This window comes from Podarcis pityusensis, assembly GCF_964106645.2.
Source record: "Podarcis pityusensis genome assembly, chromosome: 8".
In the NCBI taxonomy this organism is placed as follows: Eukaryota; Metazoa; Chordata; class Lepidosauria; order Squamata; family Lacertidae; genus Podarcis; species Podarcis pityusensis.
The window spans coordinates 722,690-749,514 of record NC_138033.1 but is presented as its reverse complement, the minus strand read 5'-3'; the positions used below and the strand labels follow the sequence as shown (position 1 = coordinate 749,514).

The following is a 26,825-nucleotide window of genomic DNA, read 5'->3' as shown; positions in this document are numbered from 1 at the left end:
TGGGCACAAGATGTTGGACATAACATAATGATGGCTGACTGGGAACAGTTATGGACCACAGGTATGAAGTTTACGGCATGCAATGCCTTAAGAGAGAATATTATGAAAATGATATACAGGTGGTACATGACCCCAGTCAAGCTTGCAAAAATCTATCATTTGCCCGATAATAAATGTTGGAAATGTAAAGAAACTGAAGGTACATTCTTTCACCTTTGGTGGACGTGCCCAAGGATTAAGGCTTTCTGGGAGATGATTTATAATGAAATGAAAAGGGTATTTAAATATACCTTTCTGAAGAAACCAGAGGCCTTTCTCCTGGGCATGGTTGGCCAATTGGTGCCAAAGAAGGACAGAACTTTCTTTATGTATGCCACAACAGCAGCAAGAATACTTATTGCAAAGTATTGGAAGACACAAGATTTACCCACTCTGGAAGAATGGCAGATGAAGGTGATGGACTATATGGAACTGGCGGAAATGACTGGCAGAATCCGAGACCAGGGAGAAGAGTCGGTGGAAGAAGATTGGAAGAAATTTAAAGACTATCTGCAGAAATACTGCAAAATTAACGAATGTTAGAATGATGTTGGATTGAAGTTAAGTGGTTTTTAGTAGCAATGTTATAAAGGAATATGTAAAAATGGATTGTTAACAGGTGATAATCTAAAGTTATAATATATTAAGATAAAAGATTAAGATAAAATCAAAGAGGGAAAGGATTTGCTGAATTAACTAATTTGAATTGGAATACAAAAAAGGGAGGTGTGAGGAGGGGGAAACAAGCAAATGAAAGATAAGATATGGAAAGACTAATTTGTTTTTTAACTGTTTTTATCTTGTATTTTTATTTTCTTTTTTTCCCCCTCTCTTTTTTTCTTTCTTTTTTCGCTTATTTTTGTAATATGTTGAAACTTTAATAAATATCTTAAAAAAAAAAAAAAAAGCAGCGCAGACGGAGATGAGCAGGAGAGAAGAAGGAGCCCCACCAATTTGCAGCTTGGAGGCGCTGGAAGAGAAAGCTCTGTGAACCTCTCTACTCATGATGTGAACCACCCTGGCATCGTCAGATCAACAGTGCTCTAGAAATTTAATAGCTATAGAAATAATAAATAAAGCTTGGGTGGTAAGAATTTGCTTCTACACCATCAGTTTGTTTCCCAGGTGAGGGAACACAAATATAAACACGAGACCAAGGGAATGAGAGCAATTTTGTTGGGACCCAGTTTATTCATTTTTATTTTTTTTAATGATTTTTATTAAGGTTTCAGTAAAAAGTTAAACAGAAAAACATAAAAAAGAAATACACAAATACACAGTACATAATCCAAAAAAAGAAGAAAAACACAGAAAACAGAAGAAAAAAAAAAGAAACAGAACAATTAAAAACAATATCACCTTTTCATTTCCGATTTTAAGTTTACTTATTTTCTGGACCTCCTCATACCTCCCTCTTTTGTATTCCAGTCCAAATTGTTCGTCCAGCAATTTCTTTTCCACTTTTTAAATCCCAATCTTTAATTTTAATGTAATATAGCATTAAAATTTTACCTCTTAAGTACCAAATTTCCATTTCCTTCAACTTCTTTAATCCTAATCTTTAATCTTAGTCTATCTATAACTTTATCCTGTACAGCTGGAAACCACTTATTTTCAATCCAACATCACTCTAACATTCTTTAATTTTGCAGTGTTTCTGTAGATAATCTTTAAATTTCTTCCAATCTTCCTCCACCGACTCTTCTCCCTGGTCACGGATTCTGCCAGTCATTTCCGCCAGTTCCATATAGTCCATCAGTTTCATCTGCCATTCCTCCAGCGTGGGAAGTTCTTGTGTCTGCCAATACTTTGCGATGAGTATTCTTGCTGCTGTTGTTGCATACATAAAGAAAGTTCTATCCTTTTTTAACACCATTTGGCCGACTATGCCCAGGAGAAAGGCCTCTGGTTTCTTGGGGAAGGTCGGGACCCAGTTTATTCAAACTATTGCAATAGGACAGCCTTGCTAACCAGTTGTTCAGCAGAGCGGCTAGTTTGAAAAGGCTTCCAGGAGGCACATTAGAAGAAAGCTAATATACACAGCACACAAAGACTCATAAAATGCCACAACACTCTTCCACTTTCATCAAGAAAGGTCTCAGATCATGGGACGTGTGGCTTAATGCGAATATCGACTCCCACAGTTCCCAGGCCATTTGTTAGGCTGTTAGGCTGCTGAATGAAAAGATAAAAACAGGGCAACTGACTTTCGGGTTTGGTGGGTGGGAATTAAGACTAAGAGAGCTGAGTGGGGTGTGTGTGTGCTTGTGTAATCTCACTGTATATAAGTTGCACAAGTGACAATAAAGTATTTCTATTTCTATTGTATTTGGGTCTCATATGTCTCACTTCAACAACGTTCCAAGCAACCAGGCTAAGGAGATGCTAGCTCAACACTTCTCCCTTTCTCTCTTTCCCAAAACATCACCTGCCCTTCTGGGGTCAGAAAAGGCTGCAAGGTGTAGGGAACATACACATCACAGCTTTACATAGTTCAGGAGGGTGGAATGAGGGTTACAAAATGCAGGCATACAAATCAAGACTCATACATTCTATCTAAAATGTTAAATGCAATTAACTAGGACACTTCAAACAAAATTAAAATCATTAATATCTAATTCAATCAACTATCTCAAATTTTACACCAACTCCTTCCAAGGAAAGATCAGCATGGACAGCAACCTCATCAGTGTCACCCAATCTCTCTTATCCCTCTCCCCAGGCATGACATGAAGAAGGAATTCAACACCTTGGCGAAGGACTTTCAAGTCACAGTTCTGGGTACGTGGTAGGAATTACTATGGGGCACCAGATGTGGCAAAGAACCCGGCTGCAACCATTACCTCATACGAACTAAAGTCTCCTCCAATTAAATCTGTACACAGCCACTACTGTAGTTCGCTCCCACTGTGAGTTCTTTGATGGGAAGCAAGACGGGCCCTGTGGCTGAAAGTCTTTCCACACACTTGGCACTGAAATGGTCTCTCACTTTTGTGAATTCTTTGATGGGAAGAGAGATGGCTGCTCTGACTGAAGCTCCTTCCACATTCCAAGCACTGATATGGCTTGTCCCCTGTATGAATTCTTTGGTGGGAAGTGAGATGGCTGCTCTGACTGAAGCTCTTCCCACATTCCACACACTGATAGGGCTTTTCTCCTGAATGAATTCTTTGATGGGAAGTGAGAGATGCCGTCTGATTGAAGCTCTTTCCACATTCTAAGCACTGATATGGCTTCTCCCCTGTATGAATTCTTTGATGGACAGTGAGCTGGCGTCTGTGAATGAAGCTCTTTCCACATTCTGAGCACTGATAAGGTTTCTCCCCTGAATGAATTATTTGATGGACAGTAAGTTGGCTTCTGACAATAAAGCTATTTCCACATTCCAAGCACTGATATGGTTTCTCTCCTGTGTGAATTCTTTGATGGACAGTAAGCTGGTGGTTGTCACTGAAACTCTTTCCACATTCCAAGCACTGATATGGTTTCTCCCCCGTATGAATTCTTTGATGGACAGTGAGCTGGCACTTGTGAATGAAGCTCTTTCCACATTCTGAACACTGATAGGGTTTCTTCCCAGTATGAATTCTCTCATGGACAGTGAGCTGGCGTTTGTGAATGAATCTCTTTCCACATTCCAAGCACTGATAGGGTTTCTCCCCTGTATGAATTCTCTGATGGGAAGTGAAACTGTCCTTTTTTCTGAAGCTCCTCCCACACTCTTGGCACTGATAAGGTTTCTCTCCTGTATGAATTGTTTGATGGGCCATGAGCTGGCCTCTTTGAATGAAGCTCTTTCCACATTCCAAGCACTTATATTTTTTCTCCCCTGTATGAATTTTTTCATGGTCAGTGAGGTGGCTTCTGTGAATGAAGCTCTTTCCACATTCTGAACACTTATATGGTTTCTCCCCTGTATGAATTCTTTGATGGACAGTGAGCTGGCCTTTGTGTATGAAGCTCTTTCCACATTCCAAGCACTGATGGGGTTTCTGCCCTGTGTGAATTATTTGATGGACAGTAAGCTTGCGTCTGTGAATGAAGCTCTTTCCACATTCCAAGCAGTGATAGGGTTTCTCTCCCGTATGAATTCTTTGATGGGCCATGAACTGGCCTTTTTGAATGAAGCTCTTTCCACATTCCAAGCACTGATAAGGTTTCTCCCCTGTATGAATTCTTTGATGGGAAGTGAAACTGTCCTTTCGACTGAAACTCTTTCCACACTCCAAGCAATGATAGGGTTTCTCCCCTGTATGATTTCTTTGATGGACAGTCAGACTGAAGCTATGAAGGAAGCTCTTTCCACACTCCAAGCACTGATAGGGTTTCTTCCTGATGGGATTTATTTGATGGGAAGTGGAACGGGAGCTCTGACTGAAGCTCTCTCCACAGTCTGAATCCTGATATGGATCCTCCACTGTGTGGATTTTGTTGTGGTCTCCCTTGTTCTTCATTTCCAATTCATCACCACCTGCAACTGAGAGAGAAATGGATTAGAGCCGCAAATTATGGAACAATGCTAAATAATGCTTGTGACCCAGGAAGAACTATAGGGAGTTAGATGTGAAGTCTTCCTACATAGTTTACTGTCTGCAATTCAAAAGGTCTGGCTCTTTTCTGGGATGGATTCTGTTTGGCCTAATCATGGAATCTGTGTCATCTCCAATGTCAATCTATCTTTGGTCAATCAAAAACACAAAGAAGCAAGAACAATAACAAGGAACCTAGGAAAAGCTACTTCTACATCCTAAATCACTCTGAGGCCTACATTGAAGAAGGCCTCGGCAGTTCAGAGGAGCCTGATCATGGTTTGAAAAGGCAGAACTGGAGGAAGAATATTCACAGGGAAAGCAGTCAATAGTCTTTCATCCAAGGCTTGCTGTTGAGCCCCATCGAAATATCAGAGGTTCCTCCCATAGAGAGATGTGTACAATTTCAAAGCAGATAGGATGATCCAATAGGAGGCCTTACCTAAAGAGTCCAAGATCCCACGATTCTCCTCCATGACTTCCTTATGGAGAGCTCTCTGGTCAGGATCCAGCAATGCCCACTCCTCGTCTGTGAAATGGACAGCCACATCTTCAAAGCACACTGGGCCCTAAAAGAAAAAGGTTGTCCTCTTAGACAACATAAAGGTGATCTGCTACACTTTACTCTGTTATTTTCTGCCTCTTAACTGCTGTTCTTTTTTAATGGGTTTGTTTTGTTGCACATTTTAATTATGGATAAATATTTCAATGTGTTAATGGAATAATTCATTGTGTATTTTAATGTGAGCTATTAAGAACCTGGTGTTTTTCAAATCATTCTCTTTGTGCAAGCAATCCTATGCAAGGATCCCATTTCCCTGTGTGCTGTTCTGGGGGTCAGGAGGCCCTCCCGATGCCCTAAGAGCAAGTTCAAGAGGTGAATGGGGGAATGAGGAGGATGAGGGGGGGAAGCCCCTTTGTGTGAATGATGGCGCTGGTTAGGTGTGCCCTGGCCGTGGTTTGGTACAGTGTGAAAACGCTTAGAAGCCTATTTTCACATTCAATCTAGAAATGAAACTGTAATGACTTATAAACATGTGGGAATGTTCAGGGATGCAGGAGAGGATATATTGTTTGATTATAGCCTTTCCAACTTGTGTAAACAAGTTCACAATTTAGCAGAGTAACATTCCCCTTTTTAAACTCACAGCGGATGCGTTTGCTCAGGCTCGCTAAAGCCTCTATAACTGTTCTGGTATTTTCCCCTTTTTCCCTCATAAAAGATAAGACATGACACAGTGTTCTATAAAACCGTAAAAAGAGTTTACTCACATTCTGTTCACAATAGGATCCCAGAAGGCAGACTTTGCTTAGAAAAGTAACATATACCTGGAAACTATCTCATAAGGAGACAGTCCCTTTGTCCTCTCTTGGCTAAGCAGATGTTGCTTCTTCGATGCATGTAGTCAAAGAGAGAGAGATGGCTGCCCTGCCCTGTGCTTTTGTTGTTACCTGCACAGGTGAGGCCACGCCCACCTCTAGTCACATGAGGAGGAAGTCTGTCGCAGACCAGAAGGAAACAGGAAGTTTACCTGCTGGCTGGACAAACATTCCTCCTCATGTGTAAACATGTTCACTCTAGGAATGTTGTACTTGACTGCTCTTCTGTTTCACATCCCACAAAACAATCCTAGCGACATTCAGAAGGTGCGTTAAGGGGACGCTGCTGTTCCTTATTCTCAGCACATAAACCTCCCCGAATAGCATTTCAGCCTTTGTTTAGGTCCTCTTTGAGGGAAGCCAGGAGGAGGAGAGAGATGTGTTCATGCTAGAGGCAGCCTGGTTGCCCCACCTCTCTGCCTACACAGAACGGGTGATTTTAACTCTTAATTAGAAAAAGATAGGATCTTTGTAGGATTGCCAGGCCTAATGACCTACTTTTCTCCGTAGGTCTTGCCATTAGGAGACAGCTGCAGAGACAAAAGGCCCCACTTTCTCCCAGCTAAGTCCCTTCCTTTCCATAATACTCCATAAGCAATCTGAGACTGCTCCTCCTGCTTCTTGGCTCTCCGGGTTGTGGGAGTCAAGCAGGGAGGAGAGCTTGCTGCAGGAGGATGGGGAGACCCCTTGCCTCTACACAAGCCAGACCCCTCTCTGCCTTCCTCATCCCTCTCTCCTGCTTCCGCTTCTGCCTCTGAGTCTGGACTGCTCTCTGCCACAGACTCCCTCTGCTCACGAAGTCCTGTTGCCTCTCCAGCTTCTGACACCTCCTCCTCCCAGTCTCCTTCCTTTTCTCCCTCTGACCCCTCATCATCGTCCCACCACCCCTCGCTTGGCCCTAGCCTTCGTTCCTTGGCAGTTCCTCCCACCATTCCTCTGTGTCCAACCAGTCCATGACATCCTCTTTCCCCACAAGGCTCCTTCCTCCTACCTGATCTGGTTTCCCAGCTGCTGCTTCTCCTCCGCCATCGTGAGGAGACGGTTGAGCAGGTCTTGCTGGCATCGTCCTGTCACCTACGAGAGACAAAGGTCACGAGTGCCTGCTTCTCTCAGAGGGGAAACTATAGATGGGCCTTCAAAAAAGTACCCCTTTAGGATGTTTGTACCTGTCAGAGCTGCTTCCAGATCCTAGCTCACAGAGGATCACGCTAGCCAGCGATCATTAAATAAAAGTCTTTATTGAGTTACAGTTTCCATTCTCAAGCTGCTGCGTGCAACTCTACGTCTCATGGTTAGATCGGCGAAGCTCCATCTGAGTCTCCGCCCCTTGTACACCAACTTAATATCCTAGCCTTGCTCCACCTTTTCCGCCTGACTGTTCTTCTCTGGGTCCCTCTGCCCCCCGGGGTCTCTTCCTTCCGGGATTCCTCTGACGCTGACGCTGACCCCCCTGACTCTTCTCCCTCCTTTCGGCGGGCTTTAGGACCTGGCTCCCTTTCCGGGCTGCCTACTGCGCCACCTTCCTGTGCATTTGAACTTGGCACGCGCGCCCAACCTTCCACCTTCTGTCTGACCGTTTCTTCGCTCCCCGATGGAGGTGTGGCCACTCCTGACTCGTGCCCTCCCCCCTGTTGTGAGCTGCCAGCGCTTGATCCCTGGCGCCCTTCCTCTTCCCTGCTCTCTGGCGGTGACGCTGGTCCTGATTTCCAACTGCTCCCCTCTGAGTCCCCTCTGGCTCTATCTTCCTGGGGTGTCCCCCTAGGCTCCCCCCTTGCCCTGGCCACTGGTGCTCCTTTCTGTGAATCTTCTGATTCACTGGAAAGACTCGGAGATCTCGGGTCGTCGTCATCACTCATCTTTTCTTCTGCCTCCTCTCCCTCGCTCTCTGTTTCCTCCCTTGCCCTTGCCTCTGCTCCTGAACCCCTGACATCCATCCCCCCCTCGAAGCCCCCTCTTCCCCCCTCCCCTCCTTCCGGTGCGGGATCTGGGTGCTGCCGTGTCAGGGGGACGAATGTCGGATACAGTTCGCTTCCCGTGGCGGGCCGCCATCCGAAGTCTTCCGGTTCTTCCTCCCTGCTCTCGTTGACGACGGTCACCTCCGCTTCCATCTCTGTGCCGCCGTGCTCGAAACCCGGGTCGTCCCCGAAAACGTCCATGTCCGTCTCTCCTTCGTTGCCTTCTGGAGACGTTGCTCGTCCTGGACCCTCCAGCCACCTTCTGCGGAACTGCTCCTCTGGTCGATCATCCCACCAATACGAGGGTTCTGAAGCAGATCCCGAGGGTGACCCCTCTGGGGAACGGGCGTCTCGTGTCGGTTCCTCGTCCGAGTCGAACCCCCGGAACGTGCTGGCTGAAAGCGTGGGCGTGAAAAGCCAGTCGTCGAAAAAGTCTGCTGGCATTGGCCTATGTGGGAAGAGGGCATGAAACTCTTCTTTGAGCAGAGGTTCGTCTAAAGCGTAGCCCGGCACCCAGCTGTTGGCACTGGCCGGGGTGCCCTCCTTGGCGAGAAGGTATTCTACCCCCTCTTCCCCCCATCTGGAGTCCAAAATCTCCGTGACTTCGTTGATGCGCTCCTCCTGTGCCACTCCCCCTTGCCCGGTTCTCTCTCGGAGCGGACCCGGTGCCGTTCCTGGTTCCTGAAACCTGTGAGGTGCCTTGTAGGGAGTGAGCACCGATCTGTGGAACACCGGATGCATTCTGGAACCCTCCGGAAGAGCCAGCCTGAAAGCCACCGGGTTGACCTGTTCGTCGACTTGGTAGGGCCCCAGTTGTTTATGCCCTAGTTTCTTCTTCGCCAACGACCTGGCCGGCACTGCGTGGGCTGCTAACCAGACCCAGTCTCCCACATGGATCTCTTCGCCAACCCTTCTGTGTTTGTCCGCTTGTACCTTGTATGCGTGTTTAGCCAGCTCCAGGTGCCGCCGCAGCTGATCGTGGACCTCCTGCAACTCCGACGCGAACGCATCTGCTGTCTGCGGCTCCCCCTCCCCCATTCTTTCCAGTCCCGGGAAGGTTCTAGGGTGCCTCCCGTTGTTGGCGAAGAACGGCGTGACCCCCGTGGACACGTGCTTCGTGTTGTTGTAGGCGAACTCGGCGAGAGGCAGGTAATCCACCCACGTCGCAGGCTGTTGATTCGCATAACATCTCAGGTACTGCTGCATGATGGCATTGACCCGCTCCGCTTGCCCGTTGGTCTGCGGGTGTCTAGCCGACGCCAGGTTGATCTTGACGTTCAGGAAGCCCATCAGCCTCTGCCAGAAGTTTGAGATGAACTGTCGCCCTCGGTCGGACAGAATAGACCGCGGCAGACCGTGAACCTTGAACACGTGGTCTATGAACAGTTTGGCGGTTTGTTCCGCCGTGGCCACCTTCGCACACGGAATGAAATGTGCCATCTTGGAGAACAAATCCACCACCACCAGCACAGCCGTCTTGCCCCTCGAGCTGGGCAGATCCGTGACAAAGTCCAGGGCCACTCTCTCCCATGGCTCGAACGGAGTTTGCAGCGGTTCCAGCAGTCCGGCCGGCGGTCTGTGCACTGGTTTGGACCTCTGGCAGGTGTCACACCTCGCCACGTAGTCCGCGACTTCCCCTCTCATTCCGGGCCACCAGAAGTCTCTGGCTACTAATTCCACCGTCTTCTCCTTGCCAAAGTGCCCGGCAGTGGGCGCGTCGTGCAGCTGCTGCAGTACCTTGGCGCGAAGTTCGTCTCCCGGCACGTAGATGGCCCCTTTACGGATGAGCAAACCATCTCGCAGCTGGAACTCGTCGGTCGCTGCCGTGCCCCTGTGCACCTCTGCCATCTTTGCTTGCGCGAAGGAGTCATCCTGCAACGCTCGTCGCACCGCATCCAGGTCAACTGTTGCCGCCGCGCACGCCCACACTGTCGGTGCGAAGATGTGCATGGCGGCCGCTGGCGTTGCCTCCTCCAGATACTGTGGCTTACGGGAGAGAGCATCCGCCATGATGTTGGTGTCCCCCGGGACATACTCTATTCGGAAGTCGAAATTCGCAAAGAACTCAGCCCAACGTATCTGCCTCTGGTTCAGGAACTGTGCCGTGCGCCAGTGCTCTAGATTCTTGTGGTCCGTGCAGACCTGCACCGTGTGCTTGGCGCCGATCAGGAAGTGCCTCCACGCTTTGAACGCTGCATGAATGGCCAGCAACTCCCTGTCCCAGATGGTGTAGTTCTGTTCGGACTTGCTGAGCTTCCTTGAGTAAAACGCTCCCGGCCTCCAAACCCCCTGCGGGTCTTTCTGCAGCAGGACTGCTCCCACGGCTCTGTCCGAAGCGTCTGTCTCCACCCTCATCGGCCTGCTGGGGTTGACATGAAGCAGCTGCTCTTCCGACGCGAAGAGACGCTTGAGTGCCTGAAAGGACTGCTCCGCCTGCTCTGTCCAGATGAACTTCTTTTTCTTGGAGCTGAGCGTGTCCGTGATGGCCGCTGTCTGCATCGCAAAGCCTTTGATAAACTTGCGATAGAAGTTCGCGAAGCCGACAAACCGTTGGACCTCCTTCCGGTTGCGTGGGCTTTTCCAATCCAACACTGCTCGGACCTTGGCGCTGTCCATGGCGAGCCCTTTATCAGACAACTTGTAGCCCAGGAAATCCACCTCGGTCACGTCGAATTGGCACTTCTCCAGCTTGGCGTAAAGCCTATGTTGCTGTAGCCTGCTCAGCACTTCCTTGACGTGTCTGTCATGCTCCTGCTGCGATTCCGAAAAGATCAGGATGTCATCCAAGAAACAGACGCACGTCTTGTAGAGGAGCCCCGCCAACACGTGATGCATGAAAGCTTGAAAAACGTGGGAGCCATTTTGCAATCCAAAAGGCATAACTCTATATTCGTAAGTGCCCAGGGGCGTGAACATGGCTGTCTTCCACTCATCTCCCTCCCGCATGCGAATGAGGTTGTATGCCCCTCGCAGGTCCAACTTGGTGAACACTCTGCCCTTCCGTACCTTTGCGAGGAGGTCGTCGATTCGGGGCATGGGGAAGTCCGATGGCTTGGTCACACTGTTCAAGATGCGAAAGTCCACTACAAGTCTTTTTTGGGGCGTGTCCCGCTTCTTAACAAAGAATACCGGACTGCCCCCCGCTGCCTTGGACTCTCGGATGAAACCGCGCTCCAAATTATGATCTATGAACTCTTTGAGTTCCTGCAGTTCGTCCTCAGACATGGAATACAGCTTCCCTTTGGGCAGCGCCGCCCCCGGCAGCAGGTCAATTTTGCAGTCATATGGTCTGTGGGGGGGTAGCCTGTCTGCCTCTTTCTCGCAGAAAACCTCCAAAAATTCTGCGTACTTGTGGGGAACCGCTTGCAGCGTGCCTAGCTGCAGCTGTGACTCCTCTTCCCCTCCTTCCTGCCTGGGCACGATGCAGTGTTCAGCGCAAAAGGAAGAGCCGAAGGTCAGCTGCCTCTGGTACCAAGCCAGCGTCGGGCTGTGCTTGTCCAGCCAACTCATGCCCAATACAATGGGCGTGTCCGATAGTTGAGTGACATTGAAGCTGATGATTTCCCTGTGATTCCCAAGTCGCATCACCATTGGTGGCGTCTGCTTCACCACTTGCCCCCCTAGCAGCTCCCTGCCATCCACCGTGACAACCTGCAGGGGCAGCGTGGCAGGCAGCAACTGTATAGCGTGCTGGTCGACAAAGTCCTGCCCTATAAAGTCCGCATTGCTTCCGGAGTCAATGGTGATTGGCACGTCCATGGTGATTCCATTGGGCAGCTGGAGCGACGCGGTGAGCTTCACTACCGGTTTGGGCGGGAGGGGGTCCATGGGCTGTAAAATCTCTGGGGACTGCTTCACTGACACGTCTGGTTGGGCCCCAGTGCCTCTTCCTCCAACCAGACTCCTTCGTTTCCCTGCTGTGGTTGTCCTTGCTGCGTTGCTGCAGTTACCATTGCTGAGGCTGCAGTGTGCTTGTGGAGCCTCTGGGGACACTCTTTCGCCATATGCTGTGGATCATCGCAGATGTAACACTTCCTGTTCCCTCTAGGAGGCTTCGCTTTCACTGCTGCCGGTGCTAGGGCTCTGGCTGCTGACTGAGCCCTTGCACCTCCAACCTCCATAGGTTCCGCTCCTCCTCCTGGCGGAGGCGTGGATTGCGCACGCGCTGCTTCTCTGGGAAGGAAGGAGGAGCCCCTGGCTGGTTCGCGCCCTCCACGCCCTTCGTCCCTGCTCCACGGACGTCCTTCCAGCCGCACCCCCACCGCCAGCGCCCTCTGAACGATCTCCTGCGTGGTCCGGGGTCTCTCCCCCCTCGCAATTTCATCTTTAACCGAGCCGTGCAATCCCTCCCAAAACAGGTCTCTTACAGGAGCCGAATCTCTGTCCCATTCCAGGGCACCGACCAAAGCGAAAAAGCGGGCATGGTACTGCCTTACGCTGGCCCTCCCTTGCTTCAGTCCATGTATCTCCTGCCGAGCAAGATCCACGTCAATGCTTGATAAAAAGCACCCATCCATCGCTTTAATAAAGGCATCCGCATTTTGGAGCGCCGGATCCTTATCTCTCCACAAATTGCGCAGCCATGCTTTAGCATCTCCATGCAAATGGGACATGATGAATCCCACCTTCTCTTGCTCATCTCTAAAGTCTTTGTTCAGCAGTTGCAGTGCACACATTACATCTGCTCTAAAGTTGGGGTACTGTTGCAAATTCCCATCGAAGTGAGAGACCAGACCGCCTGTTCGTCTCCCCAACCCAATCCCCTCCGGTTTGGGTGTCAGTTGCCCTTGCTTCGTAAGCACTTCCAACCTGACCTGGAGATCCCTGTAGGCGGCAGCTGCGTCCTCCTCTCTCTTCCTGGATGCAAGAGCCTCGGCATTCAGTCGTGTCACTGCTTCTCTGAGTTCCACTATCTGCTGTTCGGCCGTCATGTTGTCTGCCGTTCGTGAGCTCGCTAGTAGGCACCCGCTTTCTCTCCTCTCCGCGAGGACGTAGATGCCCACAATCTAGAGATGGAGCTTACTGTCAGAGCTGCTTCCAGATCCTAGCTCACAGAGGATCACGCTAGCCAGCGATCATTAAATAAAAGTCTTTATTGAGTTACAGTTTCCATTCTCAAGCTGCTGCGTGCAACTCTACGTCTCATGGTTAGATCGGCGAAGCTCCATCTGAGTCTCCGCCCCTTGTACACCAACTTAATATCCTAGCCTTGCTCCACCTTTTCCGCCTGACTGTTCTTCTCTGGGTCCCTCTGCCCCCCGGGGTCTCTTCCTTCCGGGATTCCTCTGACGCTGACGCTGACCCCCCTGACTCTTCTCCCTCCTTTCGGCGGGCTTTAGGACCTGGCTCCCTTTCCGGGCTGCCTACTGCGCCACCTTCCTGTGCATTTGAACTTGGCACGCGCGCCCAACCTTCCACCTTCCGTCTGACCGTTTCTTCGCTCCCCGATGGAGGTGTGGCCACTCCTGACTCGTGCCCTCCCCCCTGTTGTGAGCTGCCAGCGCTTGATCCCTGGCGCCCTTCCTCTTCCCTGCTCTCTGGCGGTGACGCTGGTCCTGATTTCCAACTGCTCCCCTCTGAGTCCCCTCTGGCTCTATCTTCCTGGGGTGTCCCCCTAGGCTCCCCCCTTGCCCTGGCCACTGGTGCTCCTTTCTGTGAATCTTCTGATTCACTGGAAAGACTCGGAGATCTCGGGTCGTCGTCATCACTCATCTTTTCTTCTGCCTCCTCTCCCTCGCTCTCTGTTTCCTCCCTTGCCCTTGCCTCTGCTCCTGAACCCCTGACAGTACCCATTTCACATTTTAGTTGTGCAAAAACATATCTCCTTTTCTCTGAATTTCTCACCCCAAGTATCTTCTCCAAAAGATGAAAAGTACCCACAGATTTCTTTCAAAATCTACAACATGTGACAAAATGGAGAAAAAACTCATTCCTCCTTACCCAGTGGCCTCTCTCGGGTATCCAACGGAGTCGGTTCTGCCTCAGAGAAATCCAGACCCATTTCTGCAAACAGTTCTTTCCCCTGAAAAAGCGAAAAGCATTCAAAACAGAGCATGAGGAGAAGGATTAGAAATGGAATGGCCCTTCCTTAGATGCTTTCCAAAAAAAGGATGGGCAAATTAGTAGAGAACTGGGGGGGGGGGTACTCTCCCTCCTCTTTGGAGCCCCTTGGGAGTCTCCAGAGGAAAGTCTCTCTCACCTGCTGCTCTGCCTGCTTCCTCTCCTCTGCCTGACTCAGGAGGAAACCTTCGGCCAGGGCCACCGCCTGGGAACTGGTCTCCACTCCGCATTCCCTCACCCAGTTCCCCATCTCCAGAGGAAGGACAGCCAGGAACTGCTCCAAGATCACCAGGTCCAACATCTGAGCTTTCGTGTGCCTTTCTGGCTTCAGCCATTGATAGCAAAGGTGGTACAGTTGGCTGCAAACCTCTCGGGGTCCTTTGGCCTCCTGGTAGCAGAACTGCCTGAGCTGCTGACTCTGCACCTCTGAGCAAGGGGTGTCCTCCTCACCCAGTTCCTTCTTCACAGAGTTTTCCCAGAATTCCCCACTGCTCCCCGTTTCCATGGCATGGCCTCTTCCTGCTTCAGGGCCAGCTGAGTCTTGCTCATCCATCTCTGTTCTCAGGACACCTCCAGGAGATCGGAAGAATCCTTTGGCCTTCTGCCAGTCATAATGAGAGGTGCCTGCTGTATTTTTTTCTATTAATTGCTTTGTTTATTATTTTCCATATATATACAACACATAATTATCTTCATTTCAGTCAGTCCGATAAAGATATCTAGGTTCACCAAAAAAAATAGAAAGAAAAAAGTATAAAAAAATAGAAAAAGAAAAAGAAATTCAATTTTCTTTTTTTCTACACATACATTTTACCTCCCATTTTCTCCGTATTTCCCTTTATATTATATTAAATTTATTGTTATTATTTGTAAAAATTCTCTTTTCTATTTTGATATCATTTTCCTTTATATATACTATTTACAGAAATCATTCAAAGGCAACTAGCATGTTTATATTACAACTATTTTTCAAGTAGTTCTTAAAATTATCCCATCCTAGAATGAACTCCTGTCTGGGTTTTTCTCTAATTCCTTCAGAAAGAGAGGCTAATTCCACATAGTCTGTAAGTTTGAGTAACCAGTTTTTTCTGGTAGGAAGTTTGTCATTTTTCCAATATATTGCAATAGTCACCCTCGCGGCCGTGGTTACGTACAAAAAAAAATTCCTTAGACCCTTGGTGATATCTGTGCCTGTAATACTCAGAAGAAATGTTTCTGTTTTTTTAGGGAAATCGACCTTTAACATTATTTTTAGTTCTGAGTGAATGTCGTTCCAGAACTCTTTGATCTTCTGGCATGGCCACCATATATGAATCATGGTGCCTCCTGCTTCCCCGAATCTCCAACATACATCTGGTGTATTTTTATACATCTTGGAGAGTTTGTGCGGCGTCAGGTAACACCAGTATAACATTTTTTGCATATTTTCCCTTATGGAACAACAGGCGGTAAACCTCCAATTTACCTTCCACAAATTCTCCCATTGGGACATCTGTATGGTGTGACCTAGATATTGGGTCCATTTAATCATGGCTGACTTAGCCTCCTCCTCCTTGACTTCCCAGAAGGTCGGCGGTTCGAATCCCTGTGACGGGGTGAGCTCCCGTTGCTCGGTCCCTGCTCCTGCCAACCTAGCAGTTCAAATGCACACAAAAAAGTGCAAGTAGATATATCAGTACCACTCCGGCGGGAAGGTAAATGGTGTTTTCGTGCGCTGCTCTGGTTCGCCAGAAGCGGCTTAGACCTGCTGGCCATGTGACCCAGATGCTGTACGTCGGCTCCCTCGGCCAATAAAGCGAGATGAGCGCCGCAACCCCAGAGTCGGCCACGACTGGACCTAATGGTCAGGGGTCCCTTTACCTTTACTTTAAGGAGAAGAGAAATGATCCCTGGGCAAGCGTGGGTGAGTCTTGCTTGGGACCAGGGCTGGACTGCACCACAACTCAGACTCCGAGCGACACCAAGTGAAGCTGCCTGGGTGCCAGGATAGCAGCTGGCATCTCCACCATCTGGGTATCATTGGATCTGGACTGTTTTCACACACTAATACCCCATCCTGTAGAATGCCATCAGCTATATTTTATTGGCACATTCAGAATGAATTCCTGGAACCAAAATGCTTTTTCTGTGCACTCTGAGCAGGAGCAGCAAACAACATTATAGTGAATTGTTTTCACTTGTCTTTGACTGCCCTGTTCACGGTTGTGAAGAATATCCCTACGTCATGAATGGTCCATGTCACCATTAAGAAAGAGAGTTTGGAACAGGCCAATATATCTGTGGACTGCCCCTGGATCAAGGGACTTTTCTTCTTTAAGTTCTCAAAACTCTTAATCCAACTCAAGGTCATCTGAACTAGCAGGATGTTTAACTGAGAATCAATCACAGTCAGTCCATCATTTGAAAAATAAGACTTGAGAGCTGTCTTGCTCCAAAATGGCAACCTTGGCTTAAGGAGCCATTTGGCCCCTAGCTTATATATCTGGGTTTCTAACATTGCCTCCCTCTTCCCACTTTCCTGCTGCAGCTTCTGCCTCTGTCTGGACTGCTCTCTGCCACAGACTCTCCCCACTCACTAAGCCCTGTTATCTCTTCAGCTTCAGACGCATTTTCCCAGTCTGCTTCCTCCCCTGGCCCACAGCCACCTTCCCTTGGGGGTCCCCCAGCTGGTTCCTCTCACTGTTCCTCTGTGTCCACCCAGTCCATGCAGCTCCCTCCTTGCATCATTTATTCTGTTACCACCAGGTTGCGCTCTGCTTTCCATTTGGTCTCCTGTTCTTACTGGGGCCAACCAGGGGCCTCTTCTGGGAAGCCCACCAGCAGGACTGAAGACCTAGGGCAACTCTCCCCTGCGCTTCCCAGCAGCTGGCCTTCAGAAGCATGGCTGTCTCTGGCTGTGGAAGCAGAGCATGGCCAGCATGGCCAGGACGTTTCCAAGCACAATTCAAAGTGTTGGTGCTGACCTTGAAAACCCTAAACGGCCTCGGTCCTGTAGACCTGAAGGAGCGTCTTGACCCCCATCGTTCTGCCCAGACACTGAGGTCCAGCTCCGAGGGCCTTCTGGCGGTTCCAGGGAACCAGGCAGAGGGCCTTCTCTGTGGTGGCACCTGCCCTGTGGAACACCCTCCCAGCAGATGTCAAGGAAAGAAACAACTATCTGACTTTTAGAAGACATCTGAAGGCAGCCCTCTTTAGGGAAGTTTTTCATGACTGATGTTTTAATGTATTTTTAATCTTTTGTCGGAAGCTGCCCAGAGTGGCTTCCCAGCCAGATGGGTGGCACATAAACAATAATTTGTTGTTGTTGTTGTTGTTGATAAATCGTTTTGTTGTTGTTGTTGTTGTCAATAGCCCCCTGCTCCTCCCTGATTGGCCTCATCCTCTTTGAAAACCCTCTTGCTTGGTGACCAGCCCTTCCTCCTGTGGCAGGGAGTTCCATGGGTCTAACTGCGCACTGTGAGATGCATGGACTTTGTTTATTTGTTCACCATACAGACCAAGTTTCAGCGTCCAAAGGTTTCCATCTGGGTGCGACCTCAGTTAATAAATGTGACCGATTCCTCAATCCCATCGGGGTCCCTTTGCAGGCCCTTTTCTCCCTGGCTCAGTGACCCCTCCCCAAAGGGGCCAAGCAGCGTCTCCATCCAAGGCAAGAGGAGAGCTGTGGAGCTCCTGCCACCTCGCCCCCTCCCTGGCTTTGTAGAGAAGGAAGGGTGCAGAACCCTGACTTGGGGGTCCTGAACAGGCATCCCATGCACCCTGCCCTGCAGCCCTGGGACCCCCAATGCGCCCTATGGGGAAGAGAGAGGAGACGTACCAGATCCCAAAGGTGCCAGTGGCGCAGGTCTTGCAGAGGAGACGAAAGCCACCCCCTTTCAGGGAGAAAGCTGGGAATGTGGGAAGCGCTTTCCTTCGGGAGGACCTCGGCCTCCCCCCCCCTTTATTTCCCGTCGTCTCTAGGAATTGCAGCTCGGTTCCTTTTAACCCTTGCAAGGCTCACCTTCTTTTTATCTCAGGATCGCAGGAGGAGCCAAGCGCACTGCAGACACCCAGAGATAAAGCCGAAGAGGGGCGGGTCAAGCGCGAGGCTCGATCATCTCAGCGTCGTGGGTTCGAGCCCCAGGTTGGGCAAAATAGCTCTACCTTGCGGGAGGTTGGACTAGGTGACCCTGGTGACCCCTGATAATAATAATAATTCGCTATTTCTATGAGCCTCTTGCCTGGCCTTCTGAGCTGATCCTTTTCACCCTTGCAAAGCGGAGCTCCCCACGCTTCCCTTCTCCCTCCCTCCCTGGAGTCCCATGCATTGCACACGCCCAAGGGGTCTTATTTGGGGGACCCTCTAGGCTGGCCTTCAGCTCTCCAAAAGCGGAGCCCCGGCAAGCAGGAGGTGGCGGCCGGGTGTGTGGGGGGGGGGGCTCCATCCTCGCTCCGAGCCCCGCCGGGAAAGCCACCTGTCAGGCTGCAAGCCTTGGCTGGCGTGGGGCTCTCCGGCCAACCTCTTCGGGCCACGAGCGTGCCTCTGAGCACACGCAGAGTGCGCCTGCCTCGGAGCAGGAGGCAGCCCGGCCAGACCAGTCCCGCGCCCCGCGCGCCCCCGCCACTCACCTGCCCCGCAGCAGCCTCCGGCGCGCGCCCGCCTGCCGACCTGTCCAGGTCCACGGAAGGAGCTCGGCTCGCCCAGCGGCAGGGACGCATGCGCGGCGGGGCCCGGCGCGCTCCCGACACCGCCTTGTGCACGGCAAGGCAGCCCCTCCCGCGAAATCCTGGAAGAGACGCCCCTTTTGCGCACCCCATCCCCTTGGGGAACCACCCAGGTGGGACTGGAGCGCCTGCAGGGATGCGCTGCCTGAAGACCGAAGGCCATCGGGAGAGCCTGCAGGATCAGGCCGGGCCCGTCAGGTGCAGCGCCGTCAATGGGGAAGCAGCAAGCAGGATCCGAGCGCCAGAGCTCCTCTCCTCTCCCGGGGCTTCCAGAAACGGGTATCCGGAAGCAGCGCCCTGTTTAAGGAAGTTTTTAATGTTTGATGTTTTATTGTATTTTAATATTCTGTTGTGAGCCGTGCAGAGTGGCTGGGGAAATAATAATAATAATAATAATAATAATAATAATAATAATAATAAATTTTTATTTATACCCCGCCCTCCCCAGCCAAGACCAGGCTCAGTGCGGCTAACACTGAATTTAAATACAGTAAAAACATTGAAAACAAAACAAACCAAAAAACCAGTTGATTAAAATGTAAGTTAGATTACAGTTTAAAATGCAGCTTAAAATGCAACCTTGTTTTAGTGGTAGCCCATAGATCAAAGCCGTAAGGGGAGAAAATGTAAAATATTCACCGAGGCCAACTATCCATGCTGGTCCTACATAGGCCAGCAAAAAGAGCCAAGGGAAAAATTATATACAAATCCCATATAAAGGGTTCCATAAAAAAAAAGGTGAGGGGTTTAGACTGAGTCCAGCCTATAGGCCAGGCGGAACAGCTCTGTCTTGCAGGCCCTGCGAAAAGATGTCACGTCCCGCAGGGCCCTAGTCTCTTGTGACAGAGCGTTCCACCAAGTCGGGGCCACAGCCGAAAAATACCTGGCTCTGGTTGAGGCCAGCCTAACCTCCTTGGGGCTCAGGACTTCCAAAGTGTTGTTATTTGTGGACCTTAAGGTCCTCTGTGGGGCATACCAGGAGAGGCGGTCCCGTAGGTACGAGGGTCCTAGGCCGTGAAGGGCTTTAAAGGTTAAAACCAGCACCTTCAACCTGACCCTGTACTCCACCAGAAGCCAGTGCAGCTGGAAAAGCACTGGATGAATGTGATCCCGCGGCGAGGACCCCGTAAGGAGTCTCGCCGCTGCATTCTGCAGCCGCTGGAGTTTCTGGGTCAGCTTCAAGGGCAGCTCCATGTAGAGTGAATTACAATAATCAAGCCTGGAGGTGACCGTCGCGTGGATCACTGTGGCCAGATCAGGGCGAGAAAGGTAAGGGACCAACTGCTTGATACGGCGGAGATGGAAAAATGCCACCTTTGCTGTGGCTGCAACCTGCGCCTCCATAGAGAGGGAGGCGTTGAAGGCAGCACTCAAGCTCTTGACTGAGGGCACTGGTAGCAGTTGTTGTTGTTGTTTAGTCCTTTAGTGCACGCCAGGCCCTCCTGTCCTCCACTGCCTCCCGCAGTTTGGTCAAACTCATGTTGGTAGCTTCGAGAACACTGTCCCACCATCTGGTCCTCTGTCGTCCCCTTCTCCTTGTGCCCTCCATCTTTCCCAACACCAGGGTCTTTTCCAGGGAGTCTTCTCTTCTCATGAGGTGGCCAAAGTCTTGGAGCCTCAGCTTCAGGATCTGTCCTTCAAGTGAGCACTCAGGGCTGATTTCCTTCAGAATGGAGAGGTTGGATCTTCTTGCAGTCCATGGGACTCTCCAGAGTCTCCTCCAGCACCAGAATTCAAAAGCATCCATTCTTCCGCGATCAGCCTTCTACTGGTAACAGTAGTAGTAGTAGTAGTAGTAGTAATAATAATAATAGTTGCAGACCTACAAACTTGCCCCCTCTCTGGCTTTGCAGAGGGGTGGGGCAGGACCCTCTGCTCCCTGACTTGGAGGTGCCCCCCCCCCCGCATATTCCGCCATAGTCTTCTCCCCAATGCACCCCGTCCAGAAGAGAGCGGAGATTCCCCAGATCCCAGAAGGGGCAGCACTTGCAGAGCAGAGAGACAACAGCCACCCGCCTTCTCCTTGCAGGGAAGACCTTGGGAGGGCGGGGCTTGGGCTCTGGAGGACCTGCCAGCAGATTTCATTTCCTATCCTCTCTAGGACTCCAGCTCAGTTCCTTTTAACCCCTGGCAAGCCGAGCGCACCCAGCTCAGCCCCCCCTCCCTCTAGAAAGCAGGACAGTGGGAGCGATGTGCAGGACACACACCCAGATATGCTTTATTTGGGGGGCGGGTGGGGGAGGAAACTGATGCACGAGCAAGTCCATAAGTGCTGCCTTCCCTTTTGTTCATGCACGTAGTCACTGATGCACGCCCATAAGTGCACCCCCCCCAGCGGCTACTGGATGCAATTAGCAGGCAATACTCCTGTTTTTATGAATGGAACCCCCACTGCCTCAATGTAGCAACGCTACGGACACTTCCAATGTGAAGCGGAAACAATTAATTCATCGTATTTTGCTTAGGCAATCTTGTACATACGAATGAATGTCCTGGACTCGCTGGATGCAGACGGGTGGGTCAGTCTGTATTTCTTAGTACTGAAAGTACTGATCTGATGTGTAGAGATTTTTTTACTATTCTGCTTAATTCAAGAGGGTTCCGGAAAGTTTTCTTTCTGTGTGAAAGAAACGGGCAGAAGGTTCTTGTTTGAGTTATTTCTTGTTTGGGGAGCTGAGAGCAGCAGGTTTAAACTGGTTCTGCTATCTTTCTGTCAAGGTCATGCTGACTAGGACAGGCCAGGAGGAGCCCGGGTCTCACTCACTTTCGCTTTCTGCATCTCTGTTCTGTGCCAATTCTGAATGTACAGTGGACACTCGGGTTGCGAACGTGATCCGTGCAGGAGGCACATTCGCAACCCGCAGCACTCGCAACCCGTGTCTGCGCATGTGCGGGTTGTGATTCGGCGCTTCTGAGCATGCACAAAGTGTGATTTAGCGCTTCTGCACATGCGCGACCACTGGAACCCGGAAGTAACCCATTCCACTACTTCCGCGTTTCAGCTGTCTGCAACCTGAAAAAACGCAACCTGAAGCGTCTGTAACCCGAGGTATGACTGTATTGGATTTGTGACCATTATGCTTATTTGCCTTCAACAAAGCTCTGCTGGATGAAGTACAATTGCCTCTGGTCTGTTTTTTAGGAAGTCTGCATAGTTTTAAAGTTTTTTCCTCCTCTGGAGATGGCATGTCTTCTCCCAGGGAAAGAAGGCTCAGAGCCCAGAGGAGGAGGGATGGGGGGCAGACGGGGGCGGGGAGGAGAGGAGGGGCAGGAAGCAGAAGAGGGGGAGTCTGTGGCAGAGATCAGTGCAGAGGCCGGGGGGGGGGGTAGGCAAGGGGTTGAGTGGAGGCAGGCTGGTGAAGAGCCCAGGGAGTCTCCCCCTCCTGATGGAACCAGCTGCCCACCCACCACCCCCGTTCTCCCAGAAGATGCAGAGAAATGAAAAGAGCGGAGCAGAGGTTGGTTGTGGGCAGAAACGGTTTTCATCGGCGCAATATTTGCAGAGAAGAGCTACTGCGACCACTAGGCCTGCGCTGCTTTGGTGTCCTTGAGAAAAAGAGTTAACTGTACTGGTACCGTGTTTCTTTTAATTGATGATTTACACTTGACTCCGGCTCCTGGAGATGAGGTACAGTACTGTGTAAAATGTTTTGTAAATGCTTTATTCTTTGATTTCTGAAATCACTCCTTCACACATGCATTATGGGAAACCTTTGTCTGCCACAAGCCCCTAAGTGCACAGAGCAATGTACGGTATGTCCAGACTGCCAGTTGAATGGAGCCCACCCGCCCTGCTGGTTACCCTTGTGGTCAATTTGAATGAAACTTGTAATAACTGCTTGGAATATCAGTGTCTCATGTCAACTCTGTCTGGAAAGGTGAAAGTCTTGCAATTCACAAATGGTCCTTCCTGACAGTAAGAGCTGATGGTGTTTCCTGCTTGGCAGGGGGTTGGACTCGATGGCCCTTGTGGTCTCTTCCAACTCTATGATTCTATGATTCTATGGTTTGATTGACATATTGTACTTTTTACCTGTCTGACCTGATGCAACCCCTCCTAATTTTGTGGTGTTTTTCTAGCATTTTCTTACGTGTCACTGACATTTGTAGGATGGGATTTCTTACAATGGAAATCTTTAAAAGCCAGAACACCAATTGTCTCGGGGATCTCCTTTCTTTGCTTTCAGATAGGTTGAATCTTTGCCACGACAAATGAAATGATCAGAGGCTTAACAGCCCCCTTTGCTTTTTGCATTTTACTATTTTAATGTTTCAATATTTTAATGTTGTATTTTAATCTTGTTTTTAAGTTGTATTCTTTCAACTTGTTAGCCGCCCTGAGCCTGGCCTTGGCTGGGGAGGGCGGGGTATAAATAAAAATTATTATTATTATTATTATTATTATTATTATTATTTTGCCTTCTCTCTTTTTTCTTCTTCCACTCTGACCGAGGAACCTTGCTCCCTGCAAGGTAACCGCAGGTAAGGGGTCTGGCCCTAAAGCAACCCCTTACTTTCTGGTAACAGGATCCTCTTTTCTGGGCTGGTTTCTGAGCTGTTCCCTCCCTTGGAAACAGAAACAGAAGGAACAGCTTGCAGGGGGAAAGGCCGGAACCAAAGTTCAAGAGCAAGGGACCTCGAACTGGGACTTCCTTGAGGCTCAGAGGGGCTGCCTGTCAGGGAATCTTGATAACAAAACGAGTGGAGTTAATTAAAGGAAGATTTGTTGCTGCAAAAACATCAAAGTTCACCAGAGTGGCGAGTACAGCTGTCCGTCCATTGATCAAGATGTCCGTTCTAAGGTGGGTGTTTCTGGCAAGGCCAGGAACAGCCAAATGCCTTCTTGTGACGTATTCTGTCTTGAAGACCCCCCTCCATACACCTTGACCGAGGGGAGAGGGGGTCAGCTCCCAACTCTTCCTCATTCTCTGATAGTTTACTTCCAGGAAACGGCTATAATCCTCTTGCCTTGTAGTTAACCCTCTCTCCTCCCGGCTCCTCTCTTCACTGGGAGCTAGCTGCAAACTTCTCCTGGGGTCTGGCTCATTCATGACACTGCCTGAGGACTCTCCAACAAGTTTGGTGATGTCATTCCGCAAGAGGGCAATGAGTGGCTCAACAAGGACATCCCATTTTCTTTCCCAAGCTCTCCATGTACCAGCCTGGTTTTCTTTCAGCCCCGCATCCTGAAGAGCCTGAGCAGTGGATCTCACCCCCTACACTTCAAACAATGTGACATATTTCATATATATTTGATACAAATCTATTCAGCTTGCCTGTGTGTGGAAGGGGGACATGTATTGTAGCATGTTGTTGTTGTTGTTGTTGTTTGTAAACAGCTTACTGCATGGCTCCAACAAGCCACTCTTGAGTTCCTATACCAATAATCTAGGAACTTTCACCACTTTGGAACTCAACCAAGTTTTACTTCCTGTACAACCTGTTCTGAATGCTGTATGGAAAAGCACATGAAACTGACCTTTGAAGAGTTTGTAAGTAAACCCTTTTTAACTTACCAAGTGTGTGGTCTTTTCCTGTGTTGGGGAGTTTTGGAACTCACAAGGGCATCTTCTAAAGGTCTAGCAGCCTTCATCTCCTTGCTTTACTTTGCTGTATATTTGGTGATTTAAAATCTCTGCTGGAGTTCTCTTACCAAAGAGTACTTGCCACTAAGTTTGAGCTTGGCATCCCGGGAATGACTAGGTACCGTATATAAGCTGCAACAGCAGCAAAACTGTGCCACCACTAAGAAGACCCTCTGAGTGCTGCTAAGGCCTCCGTCTCTGCCTTTCTTTCTCAAGCACCGATCGTACACAGATTATTCTGCAGGCTCCATGCTGAACTCTGTGCTCCCATCTTGTACCAGATATTTTTCATCTACGACCCAAAGGTCTTCAGTCACGGGGATCGTTTCAAAGGGAACAAAGAGCTTCTGCACTGAACCAGGGTTTCAAAAGGTCTTGGCCCTACTAGGAACCAGCGGAAGGGTGCAGATGCTTCCAAATGGAACAGGGGACATTGCACAGGTTAGGGCAGATAGAGCAGGTGTGTGTCCCCCCCCGAGTCCTACTTCAGTGCAAGTTGAGTTAGATCAAGGCCACGTTGTCTGCAGCAAAGCGGCTTCCCTTTCTAACTCGGTGTTCTCAGATACACAGAGAAAAGGCAATAAATGGGAATGTAACATGATTATTTAATGTGAACTGAACTTATCAAGGCTGGTCTAAAAGCTCGTGGGGATGCAGGGGCCATTTCACGATGGACTTCCACCAGCAGGCTTCCCCCAGCCAGGCCTCTCTGCTGAAGCAAGCTGGTGGCGGGGTGGGGGTGGGGGAGGAGGCCCTCCTGGCCTCCAGAAAGACTCTTGTCCTAGCAAGAGCCTGTTCTCCCCGGTGAGCTGCAGAGGAGAGGGAAGGATGGTCTGAGGGGAGGTGTGGAGGCAACGCTCTGCTTTGCGAAGGCAAACCTCGCACCAGACGTGCAACAGTATGTCAAGGAGTATTACGCTTTCCCTGACCTTTTGCCTTCTTTGCTAGAAAACAGGGTTTCCCCCCTGACCTTTTGCCCTTTCACAATTTGTTTTCTAGAGATATCGCTTGGCTGGAGCATGATGGGGGACGCAGACGTAATCAAGTATCGGGGGAAACATCTGCTGACACGTGTATTTGCTAACGCTGGAAATGTGCTTAGATGCAAATACGTCATGTTCAGGGTGGTTTCACTACTGTTTCCAATTGCTGACTTCTGCTAATAAAAGGAGCCTCGGCAGAGCTAGCCAGCAGCTTGCTTGGCGCTTGCTTGCCAGCTTGCTCCTGCGCAGCTCACCTGCATCCAACCTCCTGTCATCTCTGTTATTCCTACAGGGAGGGGCAGCCTCAGGTGACCCAGGCAGACAGGAGATGCCACTGGGCAACACAGCTAATGGCCGGTCACCAACACAAAGGGAGCCCTTAGCCTTGAGCTGCAGCCCAGTAAGATCGTAAGAGCCAACGAAGAGCCTACTGGATCTGGCCAAAGGGGCCCCATCCAGTCCAGCATTCTCACAGGGACCAAGTAGATGTCCTCATGGGAAACCTTCAAGCAGGACCCGGGCACAAGAGCCATTCTCCCCTTCTGTGGTCTCCAGCCACTGGCATTCTGGCTTGCTTGCTTGGGGAAAAGCCTTGCTTAAGTTTGGGGAAGGGATTGGTGCTCTGCTGCTACTTATCAGCAAATAAACATTCCCCAAAGACCGTTCCGCCCCCACCGCCTGCATTGATGTAGATGGGAGCACGAAGAGGCCCAAGCCCTTGTAAATCACACACTTTATATTTAATATAGTGCAACAAAAATAGTTAAGAATGCAAGAACTTTTACAGATTAAAAAAATAGTTTTTAAACCATCTGATCTTAAAAATAGACAATAGTCGAGACGCTTAAAAGACAACCGTGCCGGGCATTGTTCTGCGCTCGTCGCCAGGGCTTGGCGTGCCTCTCAGGAGAAAGCGTCGCTCCTCCGAAGGGCTGCGTCTGCGGGGGCCGCTCTCTCGCCCTCCAGGTCAACCACCGTCTTGCCCCTGGCGGGCAGCGCCACGCAGTCCTGTGGCAGCCCCTCGGCCGGCTTGGAGCCCGGCTGCGCCGCAGAGCCGCCCTGGCTGCCGTTGGTCTGGGAGCAGACGCTGCTGACCCTGGCGGCCTGGCTCTTGTGGGGGTTGGCGTAGACTTTGTACTTCACCAGGAGGATGAAGATGAAGACGAGGATGGCAGCCACAATGACGCCTCCCAGGATGATGATCATGGTGCCGCCCAGGAACTGGGCATGGAGGGAGTGGCACTGCCGGTACTCCTCCTCCGTGGAGAACTGCACGCAGCCCACCACGGCCGTCGCCGTCAGGAGCGTCACGCCGTCGTCGTAGACGGCCAGGACGCACAGGTCGTAGTCCCGCCCCGCAACCAGGTCGCTCAGGAAGAAGGACTTGCTGGCGGCAGGGATCATCCTGCAAGGGAAAGGGACACAGAGGGGGATCAGTCCACAGCGCAAGAATAGTGAACAGTGCGCCTTTGCCCCCGGGAGCGTGCAGAGGGCCGAAGGCACGAACTCAGGCAATTGGCAGAACTGGCCCTGTGGCAGGGGCCACGTTATGCCCGTTTTCTGCATTTGTCAGAACTCAAACCCTCAGTG

The 26,825-nt window shown here is 50.2% G+C and overlaps 2 protein-coding genes and 1 long non-coding RNA gene across 6 annotated transcripts in view; 1 reads left to right on the top strand and 2 right to left on the bottom strand.

The window, feature by feature from the left end:
- Positions 1–17,937, bottom strand: part of LOC308484110 (uncharacterized protein) — a 49,666-nt gene extending 31,729 nt beyond the window's left edge. Inside the window, exons 1-6 of one of the 4 annotated variants that reach the window (XM_081018684.1) lie at positions 17,781–17,937; positions 14,103–14,682; positions 13,844–13,925; positions 6,940–7,022; positions 5,011–5,137; positions 1,962–4,516 (exon numbers count right to left, since the gene is read on the bottom strand). In XM_081018684.1, coding sequence (XP_080874810.1) covers positions 2,928–4,516; positions 5,011–5,137; positions 6,940–7,022; positions 13,844–13,925; positions 14,103–14,516 — 2,295 coding nt within the window. In that variant the 5' untranslated portion in view covers positions 14,517–14,682; positions 17,781–17,937 and the 3' untranslated portion in view covers positions 1,962–2,927. Of the gene's footprint in view, positions 1–1,961; positions 4,517–5,010; positions 5,138–6,939; positions 7,023–13,843; positions 13,926–14,102; positions 14,683–17,780 lie in introns of those variants that run through there. The other 3 variants (XM_081018685.1, XR_013989891.1, XM_081018683.1) reach the window with 3 other exon arrangements.
- On the top strand, positions 811–2,930 carry LOC308484569. The gene is made up of 2 exons (XR_013989995.1): positions 811–1,214; positions 1,962–2,930. It is a non-coding gene; the product is annotated as an uncharacterized lncRNA (long non-coding RNA).
- A 7,386-nt stretch (positions 17,938–25,323) lies between the features above and the next one.
- Positions 25,324–26,825, bottom strand: part of LOC308484176 (leucine-rich repeat and fibronectin type III domain-containing protein 1-like protein) — a 65,782-nt gene continuing 64,280 nt past the window's right edge. The window contains exons 4-5 of the mRNA XM_081018874.1: positions 25,709–26,640; positions 25,324–25,569 (exon numbers count right to left, since the gene is read on the bottom strand). Of these exons, the coding sequence (XP_080875000.1) occupies positions 26,139–26,640 (502 nt within the window). The 3' untranslated portion in view covers positions 25,324–25,569; positions 25,709–26,138. The remainder of the gene's footprint in view (positions 25,570–25,708; positions 26,641–26,825) is intronic.